Source organism: Equus caballus, chromosome 8 (assembly GCF_041296265.1).
Source record: "Equus caballus isolate H_3958 breed thoroughbred chromosome 8, TB-T2T, whole genome shotgun sequence".
NCBI lineage: Eukaryota > Metazoa > Chordata > Mammalia > Perissodactyla > Equidae > Equus > Equus caballus.
In genome coordinates this window covers 776,310-791,397 of record NC_091691.1, presented here as the reverse complement: position 1 = coordinate 791,397, position 15,088 = coordinate 776,310, and the positions used below count along the sequence as shown (strand labels likewise).

The window sequence follows — 15,088 nt, the reverse complement described above, 5'->3', positions numbered from 1 at the left end:
TTCAGGGCCTTTTATTCTCAGTGTCCTAGAGCCTCAGAGTGACGTGTCTAGGGCAGATCTTCTTTCATGGATTGCACTAAGTTTTAGGTGAGCCCTTTCAGTCAAGGCCTGTGTATTTCAGCTTGGGAATGCTTTTGGGCTACTGCTTTATGACTTCCCCCCACATACATCAGTGTTTTTATTCTCCTAGACTTCCTGGAAAGATACTCTGTCTCTGACTTTTGCCTTATATTTTCCATGTCTTTGTCTTGTTATTGATGTTAAGGAAGGTTTTCTTGACTTGATCCTCTAGGCTTTGAGTGAATTTGTGTTAAGTTTTCTTTTGTTCTCCAAATTATCCCTGTTTCCTTAGGATCATTTTGTCAGGCCACAGGTCTTTCTCGAATGTCTGGTGGTCCTTCACAGTCAAGAGGGGGGCTGTGGAAGCCTGGTGAACCCTGAATCTCTGGGCACAGCCTACAGGCCGGAAGGCATCACTTCATCTTGGCGAGCGGGGAGTTAATGTGACATTTTGGGACCCTTAACTGCTAGGTACACAGGCTTTGCTTGGGGACCTCACTTCACCACGGGGTTCATTTTAATGTACTCCTTTTTGTGGGGGAAGGGTAAAATCCACCTGTCAGGTGATTGGGTCCCTGGTCCTTCCCCCAGCCCCTGCCCAAGGCCCTCCTCTCTCAGAGCCCTCCAGGCACCTGCTAGGGCCTGCTGGGCAGTCTTCCCTCTGTGGGCTTTCAGTCTCCTGTCTTCTGGTGCCAGCACCCCTTCCCATTTCTCGTGTCCATCACTGTGGGTTTATACATTTTTTATTCCTTTCACATGAAAGGAGACTCAGGAGGGGGAGAAATGAACTTTCATCCCTACACCCCCTCCTGACGCAGGAACAAGGTGTTCTAAGTGTGACTCCGTGCTGCAGCTGTGTGTCTGCTGTGTTACAGGAGTAACCTGGACAAGCTGTACCATGGCCTGGAACTCGCCAAGAAGCAGCTGCGAGCCACGCAGCAGACCATCGCCAGTTGCCTCTGCACCAACCTCGTCATCTCCCAAGGGCCCTTCCTCTACTGCTCCCTCATGGAGGTCAGGCTTCTTGCGGACACACGGGCACTGGGCCGTGCCTGCTGGTGGCCCCCTGTAACCATCTCTGTCTCCTCCCCGCCAGGGCACTCCGGACCTGGTGTTGTTCTCCAAGCCAGCATCCCTGAGCCTGCTCAGCAGACACCTGCTCAAATCGTTTGTGTGCTCGGTGAGGAGCCGCATGGGTGGGTGCTGGAAGGTGGGCACTCGGGCAGTGCTCAGACTGGGCTCCAGAAGCTGGCCTTGGGGTATCAGTGGCAGTTTGCCGGCTGTGGGGTCTGGACAAATCCCTCACTTTTTCTAAGCTGTGTTTTCTTCAGCTAACCCCTGGGAACCTTCTGGTTCCCATAAGCTCCGATTTTGTCACTCACCCACCACCCAGATCGCTCAGATGAGTAGAGGGAGCCTCATGGAGCCTGTGGGGCTTGGGCTTGCACTCACTGTGGCAGATCAGGGAAAGATGAGGTTAGTTGTAAGACAGACTTGCTTCCTAGGAGAAGTTTGTTTTCTGGGCTGACTTTCCCTTTTCTGTGCGTAGTTCTGTCTTCTGTACAGCCTAGCACCCTTCTGCCTTGGCCCGTGACACCCCTTAACTCAGCTGGCATTTGGGCAGGGGTCCTACCCAGCTATGTCAGGCTCATCCCTGGGCATGGTCTCAGAAAGGGTGATCCGCACCTTTCAACAATCCCTTGAGGGTGTATACTGGGGGGGCTTTAAACAAGGTGTTTACTGGGAGGTTGAGATTATTTCTGCTGAACTGACCAATAAAACGATTATCTGAGTGTTACATGAAGACAGTCAAGTGAGGACAAAAGATGAACTAGGAACAAAACATGAGCTCCAAGTCCCCAGTCCAGACTGGGTTTAAATCTCAGCCTCCTCGTTTACTAGTCCTGTGATGTGAGGTCGGTTATTTGACCTCTGAGCCTCGGTTTCTTCATCTGTAAAATGGGTGACTGAACACTCACCTCACAGGATCCATCATTTATCTGATTATTCAGCAACCACCACCTGCCAGGCTCTGATGTTGTAGGGTGACCAACCATCCCAGTTCATGTCCTGGGACGTCCCTCAGTCCTGGACAAACTGGGACAGTTGGTCACCTTCGTTGTGTAGGGTGTGGGTGCAGTGGGCACATCAGTGAAGGAAACACTCAAGTCTCCACCTTGAGGGAGCACACGTGCTGGCGAGGGTGACAGACGAGGACTGAGTATGTGCAGTGTCAGGTGGTGGCACACACCATGGAAAGATGAAGCAGGATGAGGGAGAAGGCATTGTTGGGGAGTGCCTCCTGGAGGAGGTAACAACTGCATCAGGACCTAAGGGAGGTGAGGGAGGGAACAGCCAAGGGGCAGTGGGGCTGGGCTCAGGGCACAGAAAGAGGCTGGGGACATGGTGTCATGGCCTAGGGGCGGCTGCATGGAGACTTGAGCATCTCTGGTGAAAAGAAGGCCCTGGAGGCTTTGGGGGAGTGAGTGGTTGGCGCTGTCAGGGCTCCTGGGCGCCGATCAGTGTGCTCACCCCACAGGGCCCGAGCTGAGAATGCACTTTGCCTCCGCAGACAAAGAACCGGCGCTGCAAGCTGCTGCCCTTGGTGATGGCTGCCCCCCTGAGTGTGGAACAGGGCACAGTGACTATGGTGGGCATTCCCCCAGAGACCGACAGCTCGGACAGAAAGAAGTGAGCTGGGTTCCACTCATCCTGGGAGTTTGGGGGCCACAGGGGTGTCACTGGCCCGTGGGCCCTGCTGAGTCCGGTGATGTTTGCCCTCAGTGCCACTCCAAGGACAGCCTTTTCCACCACGAGGCAGGGCTGTGAGGGCTTAAGTGCGTGGGAGGCAGGTTAGCCATCAAGCCTCTGCCTTACCCCTTGACTGGACTTCTGAATGCTGTTAGTTTGCATTCCTAAATGAGTAATGGAGTCAATGAAGACAGTCTTGGGTCAGCATCAAGCACGTGCACCAAGCAGGACACGACGGGTGAGCAGCACCCGGGTCCAGCCTGCGGAGGTGCAGGAGGCAGGCGAGCCCCAAGGACAGGAGGGTGGGCCGGTACGTGGCAGAGCTGGCCATGAACTGTGCCTGCCTGGTCCCCTGCGGGGCGTGTCTCAGATCCTGGTAGCACGTTGTCAGGACCTCATTCTAAAAGTGCACCACAGACACCGGCACACGGGCTTACTAAGGGGTGCTCTGTGTGTTAGGCTCCAGGTTATTAAGGTTTTGCTCTAAGTGAACTTGAGGCCTCTCAGTAGCCCCGATCCCAGCCTGGTGCAGGGGAGCATAGGGGTGGCAGTGGATGTGCCATGCGCCACCCCCGACCCCGAGCTGGACTGTCCCAGGCTGCCCAGGCAAGGGTGTCTGGCTCCCCCAGGAGCACCCAGGTCAGACACCCCGAGGGTGGGCTGGGCCTGCAGTGAAGTGTGGTGAGGGGCCCTCGCTCTCTGCAGTCTCGGGCGGGAACCCCAGCCCTCCCAGGGCCTGAACCCTCTTCTGAGGAGTGAAAAGTTTGCACTGAAAATATGAGGGGTCTCAGATCAGCCACCCCAAAAATTAGGCCTCACCTGTAAGGTTCCTCGAGACCAGCTGTGCACATTGTCTTCAAAACCCTTGTGAATGATCGCTGCCCATCTTTTCTGAGCCTCACATCGACCTTTGAGGGGAGCAGGGCAGGGTGTCGATCCCTACCCACATCCCCAAGAGTCAAGTTCACTGCTCACCGGATCTCAAATTTAGGCATGTGCCAAACACATTTATAAGTTCAGTTCTGAGAGCTGAAATACAAGACAGTTGCTGCGTGGTGCGGGGATGTGGCCACCCCAGCTGCCTGCCGTACCGAAGCTGGTTCACTGGCACCTCCATGGTTTGGGTAGCATGTGGAGGGTGTCCCCTCTCAGAGCACAGCCCCACCCGCCCAGCAGAAACCAGCAGAACTGCTGCCGGCACTCAGGCTGCGGCGTCGTGGCTCCCTGTCTTCCCTCAGCCTTTTCTCTGTTGAAAGTCCAGGAGACATGTTTGGACTTCCATCAGTGGTGTGGTTACTGTGTGTGTCTTGTTTTCTCGCTGAGCATCACCCTTCTTGGTGCACGTCTTTATGAAGGTGACTTCTGATGTTAAGTAGTCTGCTAAGTGGAGGTGACGTTTGCCTGTCGTCTCCTGTTGGACGTTCGAGCTGTGTCCAACTTTGTGTTACTGTAGACAGTGTGCCGGGAACCTTGTGAGTGCACAGCTTGTCACTTTTGAGAAGTCTCTTGTAACCCTCTTTCTGGCCCCCCCCGCCCTGCATCTGCCCACCTCCTACAGCAGGGCTGGGTTGCCTCCTGCCCTATCCACCCAGGCCTGCTGTCGGCCTGCAGGCAGGGGCTCAGGGGCTCCCCCAGCTTCTCCCTGCTGCCCCTGCATGCTCTGCACGGCTGGAGAACCTGGTGACTAATATCAGGGGCTGCCTCTCACCATCCTTAGATGTCTTTGCATCCCAGGCAAAGTCAGTGCCCCAGGCCCAGTGCTCCCCAACACATCCCAAGAGGTGACCTTGGTCAGATGCCTAGCGACAGTGGGCAGCGGGATGCCGCCACCCAGCTCCCCAGCAGGGCAGCTTGCAGGCCACAGACCGCTCAGTGTCCTGTGCCCCTTGTTTTTCCCATTTAGCTCTCATCGGGCTTTACCGTGGAAGACACTGGTCCTGGATCTGGATCAATCCCAGCTCTGCTGTCATGAGCTTTGACCTTGACTTGACCATGAGCTTTGTCATGACTCTGCGTCTGCAGAGGCTGTTTAGGAGCAAGTTGGGAGAGACAGTGGACTTTTTTAAGAAGAGTCCTTCCATGTTGCCGAGCTGCTTTCCAGAGCTCTGCTGTGGGTCTCAGATTCACAGTCGTGCAGGTTGGAGCTGGCCAGGGGCTCCTGGGCTGGATTCCAAGGCGGCCAGGAGCCCTTCCCCCATGGACCACCACAGCTGCCTGCGTCCTCACTGACCATCGGTTCATCGCTGTGTATGGCTGTGCTGAGTAGTGGTTAGCTCTGACCGATGGGCACGGTCTTGTGTGGGAGTTGCTGTGGAGGCTCAAAGCACATGCCCCTCTGTCTGTCCTCCATGACAGGCCCAAGAGCCCGTCCTATTGACACTCTCCCTCTGCTGACAGCCCTTTCCTATAGTGGCCCTGAGCCCCCAGGGAGTGGGTCTGTATTCCTGGCTGTCTTTCCACCAGCCTGCGTCCTCTTGGCAGCTCTGGCTGGGCCACACCTGGGGGTGCTCCTGCATCCTGCCCTCACTGGGCCGAGTTCCAGCTACATGCTGCAGCCTGGCCCTGCAGGCTCCTCCCAGTGCCACCCTTCTGTGTGGGACCTGGTCTTCTCTAAGACCCCCAGCCCAGCGTGGCTCCCACTGAGTGTCTGCCTGTTGCCTGCCCTAGCTGCCAGCACAGTGCTGGGCACGCAGGAGGCCACTGTCCGGGCGGTGAGCATGAAGCCCTGGGAGGTGCAAAGGGATACTTACACTCTGAAGGCTGAGAAGGGCTCGGCTGGATGCAGGTGTGGAGCAGCAGTGAAAGACAGTGACTGTCCACTGAGTAGGGGGGAGGTCTCAGAGGTCAGCGGCCCAGGAAGGAGCACGAGTGCTGACAGGCAGAACTGGCAGCCGGGGAAGAGTCTGGGCCACCTCTAGTGTCTGTCCTGGGGACATGGAAAGGGTCCATTGCAGTGGACAGGTCCCCAATGTGCCTCTTGTGTGTCCACAGCTTTTTTGGGCGGGCGTTTGAGAAGGCAGCGGAGGGCACTAACTCCCGGACGCTGCACAACCATTTCGACCTCTCAGGTAAGAGTCCACTGAGCTGGGCCTCAGTGTCATCGCTGGCTTCAGAACCAGGGAAGCTGGCTTTGCTGGAGGCACCCTGCGAGCAGACCTCTCGTCCTACCACAACCAGCCCTGGGCCCGGCCGCACCAGGCAGCTCAGGGAGTGCAGGCATGCTGAGGGTCCTGCGCCTCCTGTCTAGGCCCTGAGGGGCTCCCAGGGCAGGCCCTTGGAGGGAGAACAAGTGCCCAGGGAGCTGCAGACCTGGCTCCAGCCTTATAATCCATCTCTTGAGACCACTTCACCAACAGGCCTGGAGGACTGGCCCATCAGGGTCTGCTGCCCCTTCTGTGGGTACACAAGCAGCAGGCCCTGTGGCAACCCGAGGGCACCATCTCTAGCTACGGGTCCCTCCTGAGGCTGCCGCATGGTCCTATGTGATGGCTCGGGCACTGGCCCCACCCCTGTGTTGCATGAGCCCAGAGAATGGAAGAACCTGGCCTGGGTGGTGGCTTTAGGAGTCCACACCTGCGGGCTGACCAGTGGCCCCCACACCACCTTGTGGCTTCTCCAGATGCCAGTGTGGAACACTGTTCACATTTGACCATATTTGCTTTTTTCTTGCCAACAGATTTTAAAGTAAAACAGACATATTGACACTTCACCCCTTGTGTTAGGTCAGCTCAGGCTACCATAACAAAGTCCCACAGACTGAGGGGTTTAAACAACAGAAATGTATTTCTCGCCTTTCTGGGGGCTGGAAGTCTGAGATCAAGGTGTCCACAGGGTTGGTTTCTCCTGAGGCCTCTCTCCTTGGCTTGTAGACAGCTGCTGAGTCCCTGTATCCTCACCTGGTCGTCCCTCTGTATCTGTATCTTAAGCTCCTCTTCTTGTAAGGACACCAGCCAAACTGGATTAGGGCCCGCCCTAACGGCTTCCTTTAACCTAATCACCTCTTTAAAGCCCCAAATCCAAATACAGTCACACCCCGAGATGCTAGGGTTAGGCCTTCATCATAGGAATTTGGAGGGTATGCACTTCAGCCCATAATACCCCTGTCTCAGGAAGGACATTTTCTTGCATCACCACCATCTGAGTCCTTAACGATGACAGTCACTGTAGTCAGAGTCCAGTCTTCATCCCAGTGGCCTCGGTTGTCCAGAGTCGGCTTCTCGCTGGGCCAGCTCAGGCTGCGGCTGTGTGGTGTGGGTTCACCTCCAGCAGCAGCCCACCGAGTCCTGTTTTATGCCCACAAAGCAGCAGAGGTGGGCGTGGGCTGGCCTGCAGGATGTCCCGGCCTCTCCGCACAGGGAGGTTTGTGGGCTGGGGTTTGTGGGAGGATTTGACCTCCCCTGTGAGGGGAGCACCTGAGGTCAGAGGGAGCCTGGGTGGGCTGGGCCTGGGGCTTCTAGAGCCATGGCCTGAGGCACAAATGGCTTACAGGACCAGGTGGGCCCAGTTCTGCCCAGGCTGATGAGGGCCCACATGCTTGTCTGAGCCGCATGGCCCCCCAGGGACAGGGGCAGTTTGCATCATGTCCCCCTTCTACAGAAGAGAACACTGAAGCTGAGAGACTGGCCAGAGCGAGACGGAAGGCTGACCTCCTGCCCTTCCTCAGGGCCTCCCACACCCCACCGTGGGACAGGGCTCTGCCCAGATCTGTGGTGTTCTGAGTCGTCACATCCCCCAGGTCCCCTACATTGGCTGTCACTGCTGGTCACCTGGCTGTCTGGAGGGCCTTCCCCACAGACCACAACCCCAGCCTCACCAACAGGGCAGCCAGCAGTTTCTGAGGATTGAATACAGAGGGACAGAGAATTAGTCCAGAATATTCCATGCCATTGAGGAGGCGACTCCATTTTGGAATGTGCTGGAAGGTTACTCCGCTCTTGGATGATCGAAACGAGGGAGTTAATATACTCTGACTTGTTTTTCTCACTCCTGTCCCTACTCCTCCGTCTCACAAGATGTTTTTCTTTCATTACTTAAGTAATTGAGCTGAAAGCAGAAGATCGGAGCAAATTTCTGGATGCACTTGTTTCCCTCCTGTCCTGAGGGTGAGTTGGGGGTGCTGGTGTTCACTGGGGCCCTTGGAGGCGGCAGGCAGCGGCCCTGTTGAAGTGCACAGAGGGCCCCTCCCACCTCCCCGTTTTGGTTTCCCTGCTTCTTTCCTTCTCAAGCCAGGCTTCTACTTGGGTTTCAGAGCTCCTGGGAACAGAACTCCTGAGGAGATTTGGGGCCAACACATTTTTCCCGAGGATGTCTGTCCCTGGCCTGGTGGCAGTGCCACAATGGAGCATTGTTGAGGGAGCTAATTTCATTAGGCTCCTGGGATCCCTTCAGAAAGAACTGGCATTTACCCTCTCCTGACCACACCACGGACTCGTAGGCCTGGCTCTGCTGGGAAGGAGGGCACCCCTAGGGGTCCACCTGGAGCCTTGCTGCCCCTTGCAGCCTCATGTCAGGCTCTGGGCTGGGGCCCGCAGAGGCGTTTATCCCGGCTCTCGTGCGCTTGACTTTTGAGAGATGAAAGCTGTTGGCAGCCACTCAGCTGAGAATCACAAAATGTCCGCTCTGTGTAAGCCTGCACCAGCATGCAGTCACTAACAGTCCACTGTGAGCTCAACAGCCGGGGCTCTCCCCTGTGCCCCACATGCCACCTCTTTCTTGAAGGGCCCCTTGGGAAATGGGTGGGAGGGTCTGATTGGTGTCTAGTGATCACTTCTCAGCCCAGGGCCCCTCACACAGTGGGCACCCACGCCCAGCCCAGGCTGTGACATAGGGATCCCCTCGTGCCGGCCAGGGTCCTTCCGCTCCCCACTCCCACAGTGAGCTAGAAGCTGCAGGGGGGCAGGCACCCATTCCCCTGTCGAGCCCAAGTGGGCTCTGCCGAGAATGGCATAGGGGGCGTCAGGGACCCCACATGCCCTCTCAGGGTGGGCCGGGGCACACAGGGCCCGTGTGGAAGAGGGGCTCTGGGGTCAGGCCCTTTGGATCTTCAGCAAGGTCTGTCGGGTACCTCACCAGACTGCACCTGCTTCCTCATCTGAAATGGGGCTGACACCCCTTGGACAACAAGTGCTGAGCACAGGGCCTTCAGGTGGGGGCAGAGGTGTAAGTTTATGACCAAGTCAAAGGTTGCAAGTGGGGCTCTCGGGCAGTGGGGCTGGCATTTGAGGTGTACCCCTGCCCTGCGACCGCTCAGTGATGATACCAGCTCTGCTGTGTCCTGCCACCAAGACAGAGTGCAGGGGCCAGCGGGAAGGATGAGGAGCAGTGTGCTGGGGACCAGGGGAGATGCCCTAGGCAAGGGGAGAAACCCTGTGAGGGCACCTCAGGTCGGGGGCTGGACAGGTCGCTGGGCAGGGTCTGCAAAGAGACAGTGCTGGGGGCTGTGCGGCCTTCGGGGGTTCTCAAGCGGACAGCAGCCTGGACCCAGCCAGGGGCTGCAGTGGGGACGGCAGGTGCCTCGGCAGTTCTGGGGTGGCCCTCCACCCATGGACTCCCCCTGCTCCCCCCGTGAGGGGTGGAGGCTGCGCAGAAGCAACACCCAGCATGTCCAAGGGAAGGCCTGGACAGTTTGCTTGATTTGGGGAGACATCAGAATGTTTGAAATTTACTTATTTCTCTTTTTCTCTTTTCCAGTCTGATTTCTTCAGAAATGACCTCCTCCTCCTTATTTATATTAACTGGCTTTTATTTGGATTGTAAGTTAGGACATAATTTTAGAGTCAGAGCAGTTGGTTTTAATGGAATAAAATGCTTATTTTCGGTTCAGTGCTCCAGTCTTGGCTCTGGTCACAGGGCCGGCGCTTGGTCATGCCCTGCGCCTTCGGTGGGTCCAGGGGAGCCTTGCTCCTGTGCCCTGGGCACCCTCGAGCCTTGGCAGGAAGTCAGCACAGGGGGTGGCCTCCAGGCTCCCTGGACAGCAATAGGCAGACGCTGGGCCCCTTAGCACCTAGTTCTTCACACAGCAGCTGTGCTGACCCACTGCCTAGTGATGCCAGCCAGGACCTGCTCTGTCCACCCTCCTACCACTGCCCCCTGTCCACCTGGCCTTGGCAGCATCTCAAGTCCACCATCTTGACCGTGCTCCCATCTCGAGCCTGCCCCTGCCCCCCGAAGCTGTCCAGGCGCCCTTCACCCCTGCAGGCACACAGCAGGCACTGCCAGGCTGCTGGGCAAGTTGGGCAGCAATAGCAAGGGCGAGGCCCTAAGCCGGGAATGGCAGGGCTGGCTGAGGGGCCACAGGTGGAGGCACTGTACTCCCAAGGCTGGCTTCACCTGCGCCTTGTCACAGAAGGTCTGCTGGACAGGATCTCAACAAGCTCCAGAGTCTTCAGAACAGATTCTCAGGGGAGCGGGGGACCAGCTGGTCCCACTCTCCCATCTGTGCCTAGAGCATATGGAGGTGCAGAGGATGCCATTCCTGCCCTTCGGGGAGGAAAGAGCTGCTCACACAAGTGGCTGAGGCCGTCTGTGGCCCCCGCCTGGGGCGGAGCTGCCAGGGAAGCAGGCGAGCCAGAGAGATGGGGCCTGGGTGTGGCGCCTGGGGCCACAGGCTGGAGGACTCAGGGCGGTTTGGGAAGGCTTCCGGTTGGTGGAGAAAGGCCCAGAAAGAGTGACCTGGAACTGAGGACATGAGTGTGTGGGGCCAGGTCTCGGGTGGCCCTTGAGAAGGGGTAGTGGGCACAGCGGGGTCAGCAGCACTAGAGGTCAGCTTTTCTCGCCTGACTTCTGGCAGTGGAGTTTGCTCCTGCCCTTCCTGCTCTTCCTGGTCAGGCGGCAGCCTGGCTCCCCCAGGACCCTCAAGCTCCCCACCATTTGTGAAAGCTGGGGCTGTGCAGCTGCCTTCGGAATCCCAGCTGATGCCTGGGGCCTGAAGGAGTCGGCGAGTTCTGGGCTTGTGTGGGATGCTGCCTCGGGCTGGCGCTTCTGTCCAAACACCTTGTACCTGGCACTGGCTGCCCCCGCGGCCGGGAGCAGCAGTGTGAGGACCTTTGTTCCAGCCCTGCCAAGAGCCAAGATCACACTCCTGCACACCAGGGCTGTTCTTGGTCCCTGGTGCACAGGCCCAGGCAGGGCTGCCATGGGCTCACTGCTGAGGACCTCTGCGCCATGGGGCCCATCCCTCTGCAGCTCATCCTGTCGTTGGGAGCTCAGGCTCCCACTTGCTGGTTCCACTGGAACTCCTGGGATTCAGGGCAGTGTCCACAGCAGCTGTCCTGAGCCCCTCTGAGCCCATGTCCTCAGGTTCTCCCCCTTTCCCACAACGTGGGATCCTGGCCAGGCCTGGGAGACTCCTTGCCACTGGATGCAGCCCAGGCATTTCTGGACAGGGCCCCCAAGGCTGGCGTTGGTGGCAGGTGCCAAGCTGTCCCACTGACTGGGCTTGGAGCTCCTCCCTGTAGCCCCTGCACCTGTCCACTGCTCTCTCATGCCCCACCCTTTGGCAGACAGTCAAAATGCATTAATTCAAAGTGTCTAGAATTAGAGCTGGAAGCATTGAGCTCTCGGTAGCTATAACATACAGCTCTGGTATGCTCTGCCCTCCTGGGACCCCCATCTCCAGGTGCCTGGCCGGGGCCAGCCCTGGCTCCCAGGGGTCCCACCCACAAGAGAGTCACTCAGGGTGCTCCCAGTAGGGCCTGGCACAGAGGTACTGATGGTCAGCACAAGTCGGCTGGTCGCCAAGCCAGCTCGGTGGGCATGGGCCCTGCACAGACCCACACTGAGGCTGGCAGAAGAGCCAGGACAGAGGGGCTGGAGCCCAGCCCAGGCACTCTCTGGGCAACTGGCCACAGGTGCCTCCTCCCCATGGCAAGGTGCTTGTTGACCTGCAGCCAGCTCTGCTAGAGCCCAGCACACATCCTGGATTGACCCATTCCGTTGCACCCTTGGTAGAAAGGGCCCACCCAGTTGGTATTGTACAGATGTCTGTCTGGTCATTTGATGTGACCCAGAGATAGGCGAGCCCTGAGAAGGCAGGTGGATTCAGCCCAGCCTCTTCTAGGCAAAGCCAGCAGCCTGGCAGCCTACCCCCAGTACTTCCTGCATTCCAAAACCAAGCACTGGCTGAGTCAGGGGTGGGGGTTCCAGCCTGCATCCTCTGCTAGGGTCTGCCTCACTTCCCCCCTCCTCCCCAGCTCCCTGATTCAGCAGTGGCTCTTTTGATTGCAGATCTCACCTTCCTGGGTGGCAGTGAGCTGTGGCTGTTTCTCATTCAGGAAAGGTGACCAGGTGGCAGAGAAGACTTGGCAAAAGGCCATGGGATCTTCTGGAGCCAGGGGCCAGCTCTGGGAAGTCCCCACAGAAGCCTTTTGGGGAGGAGCTGGTGGGTGGATGAATGAAGGGAGGGTGCTGGACACAGGCAGAGACTGACAGAGGACAGGACACAGCTGGGAGGGTATTGAAACCATTTACTAAGCGAATTCTTACCCTCCCCGCCAAGCTGCAGAGGAGAGCAGAGCCCCAGCCCCACACGCGGGCTCTGGTGCCCATAAGCCTCGCCTGGGGAGCTGCTGGGGTGAGGCAGGGAGGTCCAGGCCGATCTCTTGGTCCCCCCGGGCCCAGGCCTGGCTGATGGGGTAAAGGCCAGCAGTACACATCCCTCAGGCAGCCCAGGCTGGGGGTCCTGGGCTCTGCATCAGCCCCTCTGGAATCAGCAGGAGCCGCTGGAGAGTATGGGGGCATCCAAGACCCCAAGGGTCAGGGAGAGAAGCAGCATCTTCAGTCCAGAGCCCTCACAGCCGAAGAAACCCGCGCCCCGCCCACGTTGGAGCCAGCACTGCGCACGGAAAAAGAAACGGAGGAAGACCTCCCAAGGGCGCATCGCCTGTTCAGGGCAGCGCGCGGCCCAAGGCCCAGCTAGCGGCAGTCAGAGAGGACGGGCTGCGGGGGCGGGCAGGGTCCCGTTGGAGGGCCGCGGGCGGGCGCAGAGATGGGCATTCCGCGGAGCCTGTGCGCGGCGCGGCCGGGTGGAGGCCAGTCCTCCCGCTCGCGGGCGTGGCTGGTGCGAGGGGCCCCGCCGTGCCCGGCACCATCAGACATAGTTCTTCTTGTCGTAGTCACCGCTGGCCGTGGGCCGCCGCGGCGCCGAGTACTTGACGGGGAAGCTGAGGTCGGGGCGGCCGGCGCAGACCCAGGCTCCGCAGCACACGAGCCCGCCGCCGCACATGAGCAGCGCTGAGGCGGCCCAGCCGATGTACAGCGCCGCGCCCAGCTCGTACTTCTGCGACATGGGCACCGCCGGGTCATAGAACTCGCGGACCACGATGTTGGCGAACCAGCAGAGCGGCACGAGCGCCAGCAGCCCGCAGAGCGCGTAGAGCGCGCCGCCGGTGAGGGCTACGCGCGCCTTGCCGGGCCCAGGGGCCACGCAGGTGGTGCACTGCGCGCCCGCCAGGGTCACGAAGAGCGCGACGAGTGCCAGCAGCACGGCGCCCACCGTGAGCGCCCGCGCCGCCTGCACCTCGGTGCTCAGCGCCAGCACCGAGTCGTACACCTTGCACTGCATGTGCCCCGTGCTCTGCACCACACACGACATCCATAGCCCCTTCCAGGTTGTCTGCGCCGTCACGATGTTGTGGTCCAGGAAGGCAGTCACCTGCCACATAGGCAGCCCGCACGACAAGATCAGGCCCACCCAGCCCACCAGGCACAGCACCAAGCCGAGGATCTCCAGCGCCGCCGACCCCATGGCTGGAGGCAAGACGCACGCCCGACGGCCCCGGGGCCTCCGGGCGGGCGCAGCGGTGTCTCGGCCGAGCGGTTCGGCGCCCTGCGCTGGCCCTAATGCCTCCGCGCCCTCGTGCTCGGCTCACCGCCCTCCGTCCGCCTACCCCGCGGGTCTGCAGAACAGCCTCGGGTGTGCGGGCACTTTCCGGGGGCTTCCCATTTGAAGGTTCGGGGGCGGACTCTGCTCCTCGGTCCAGGCCCCCTGTGCCTGAGCGGCCAATCCGCGTGGGGGCCAGCGGTCTGCAGCCAATCACAGGCGCCCCGGCAGACAGTTAGGAGAACAACTGCGCGTTGGGGGAGCGGAGGGCGCCGGGACCGCTCCTTGTCCGGCCGCCGCCCCGAGCCCCCCACACATAGTTGGCGCAGTCACGGCCGAGCGCGCTGCGGGCTGGCTTGGGGCAGCTGCGCGCACGGTCCGCGGGCCACCTCTTTGAGTGTCCCAGCCTCCCCATTTAAGGAGCTGCATCACCTGGGTCCGTACCAACTTCCCCCGCCACATCCCCGAACCAGCCTGATGGTCCCTCCCACCCAGGCCAACTCCGCTCTTCCCTCGCCAAGGTTTGCGGGAGCTCCCCGCCACCACCACCACCGCGCAGAGGCCTGCGTGACGGACTCTAGGGGCCCTTCTCCCGGGTTAATCAAGCACAGCTCAGTCTACTCCTCCAGGAAGCTCGCCCTGGAGTCCACGCCCAGCCCAGGCCCTTCACACCCTTACTGCACGGCGCCGCTCTGAGTCCTGAGACTCTCTCCCACAGGCCAAGAGGCCAGGCAGGCCTGTGCGGGTCAGTCCTGGGGCTCCAGCCCCGTCCAAATGCCTGCCCAGCGCCACCGCCCACCAGATCACCGCCTCCCTGGGGCCTGAGGCCCCAGCACAAAGCAGGCCTTTCCACGGCCTCCGGAGACCCGTACTCCGCCCCTGCCTCTAGCCTTCCCAGACCCCCCAACTTTCGCACGGGCTGTTCCTCTTCCTGAGATGCTGCCCATCCCCCATCCTTTGAGGCCCAGCTCCAGATGACAGCACTTCAGGAAGTCCCCAGAGTTCCCCGAGGACCAGCATGCAGGCTGTCCTCCCGGGAGTGGCTCCAGGCCCCAAGGCCTGGCCCTCAGGAGACACACTCGGGGACACAAAGGGCTGTGCGCTGTCCTCCCACTAGTGGCAGTGATACTCCCGGCACCCCAGCCCCCAGGCCACCCTCCGGAAGCCAACTTGGAGTTTCCTGACCCGGAGGAAGAGCCCCCATCCTTGCTGGAGGCGGGAGGGTCGGGATTTCCGGGCATTCTTCTGCACAATGGCCCAGCCGTTTCTTGAAAGGCCAGCTAGGATGGACACTGGGCCCCCCTGAGGCTCAGGTGGAGGCACCAGGCCCGGCAGCCAAAAATCCCATAGGGACACCAGCCCTTTTCTTGCAGCCCCCTCCCCACTCCCTGTCAGCCCTTTTGTTTCCAGTGAAGTCTGCACTCAGTCTTGAACTGAGGCCGCTGGGACACCCTGTTC

General features: G+C 59.7%; 2 protein-coding genes across 2 annotated transcripts in view; one reads left to right on the top strand and one right to left on the bottom strand.

Annotated features, from left to right (window-relative positions):
• Positions 1–9,633, top strand: part of CDC45 (cell division cycle 45) — a 37,276-nt gene extending 27,643 nt beyond the window's left edge. Inside the window, exons 14-19 of the mRNA XM_001488568.6 lie at positions 936–1,074; positions 1,157–1,240; positions 2,633–2,751; positions 5,803–5,879; positions 7,847–7,913; positions 9,502–9,633. Coding sequence (XP_001488618.1) covers positions 936–1,074; positions 1,157–1,240; positions 2,633–2,751; positions 5,803–5,879; positions 7,847–7,911 — 484 coding nt within the window. The 3' untranslated portion in view covers positions 7,912–7,913; positions 9,502–9,633. The remainder of the gene's footprint in view (positions 1–935; positions 1,075–1,156; positions 1,241–2,632; positions 2,752–5,802; positions 5,880–7,846; positions 7,914–9,501) is intronic.
• A 2,625-nt stretch (positions 9,634–12,258) lies between these two features.
• On the bottom strand, positions 12,259–14,760 carry CLDN5 (claudin 5). The gene has a single exon (XM_005614710.4). The coding sequence runs from the start codon at positions 13,553–13,555 to the stop codon at positions 12,899–12,901; it is 657 nt and encodes a 218-aa protein (XP_005614767.2). The 5' UTR covers positions 13,556–14,760; the 3' UTR covers positions 12,259–12,898.
• Positions 14,761–15,088: the final 328 nt, after the last annotated feature.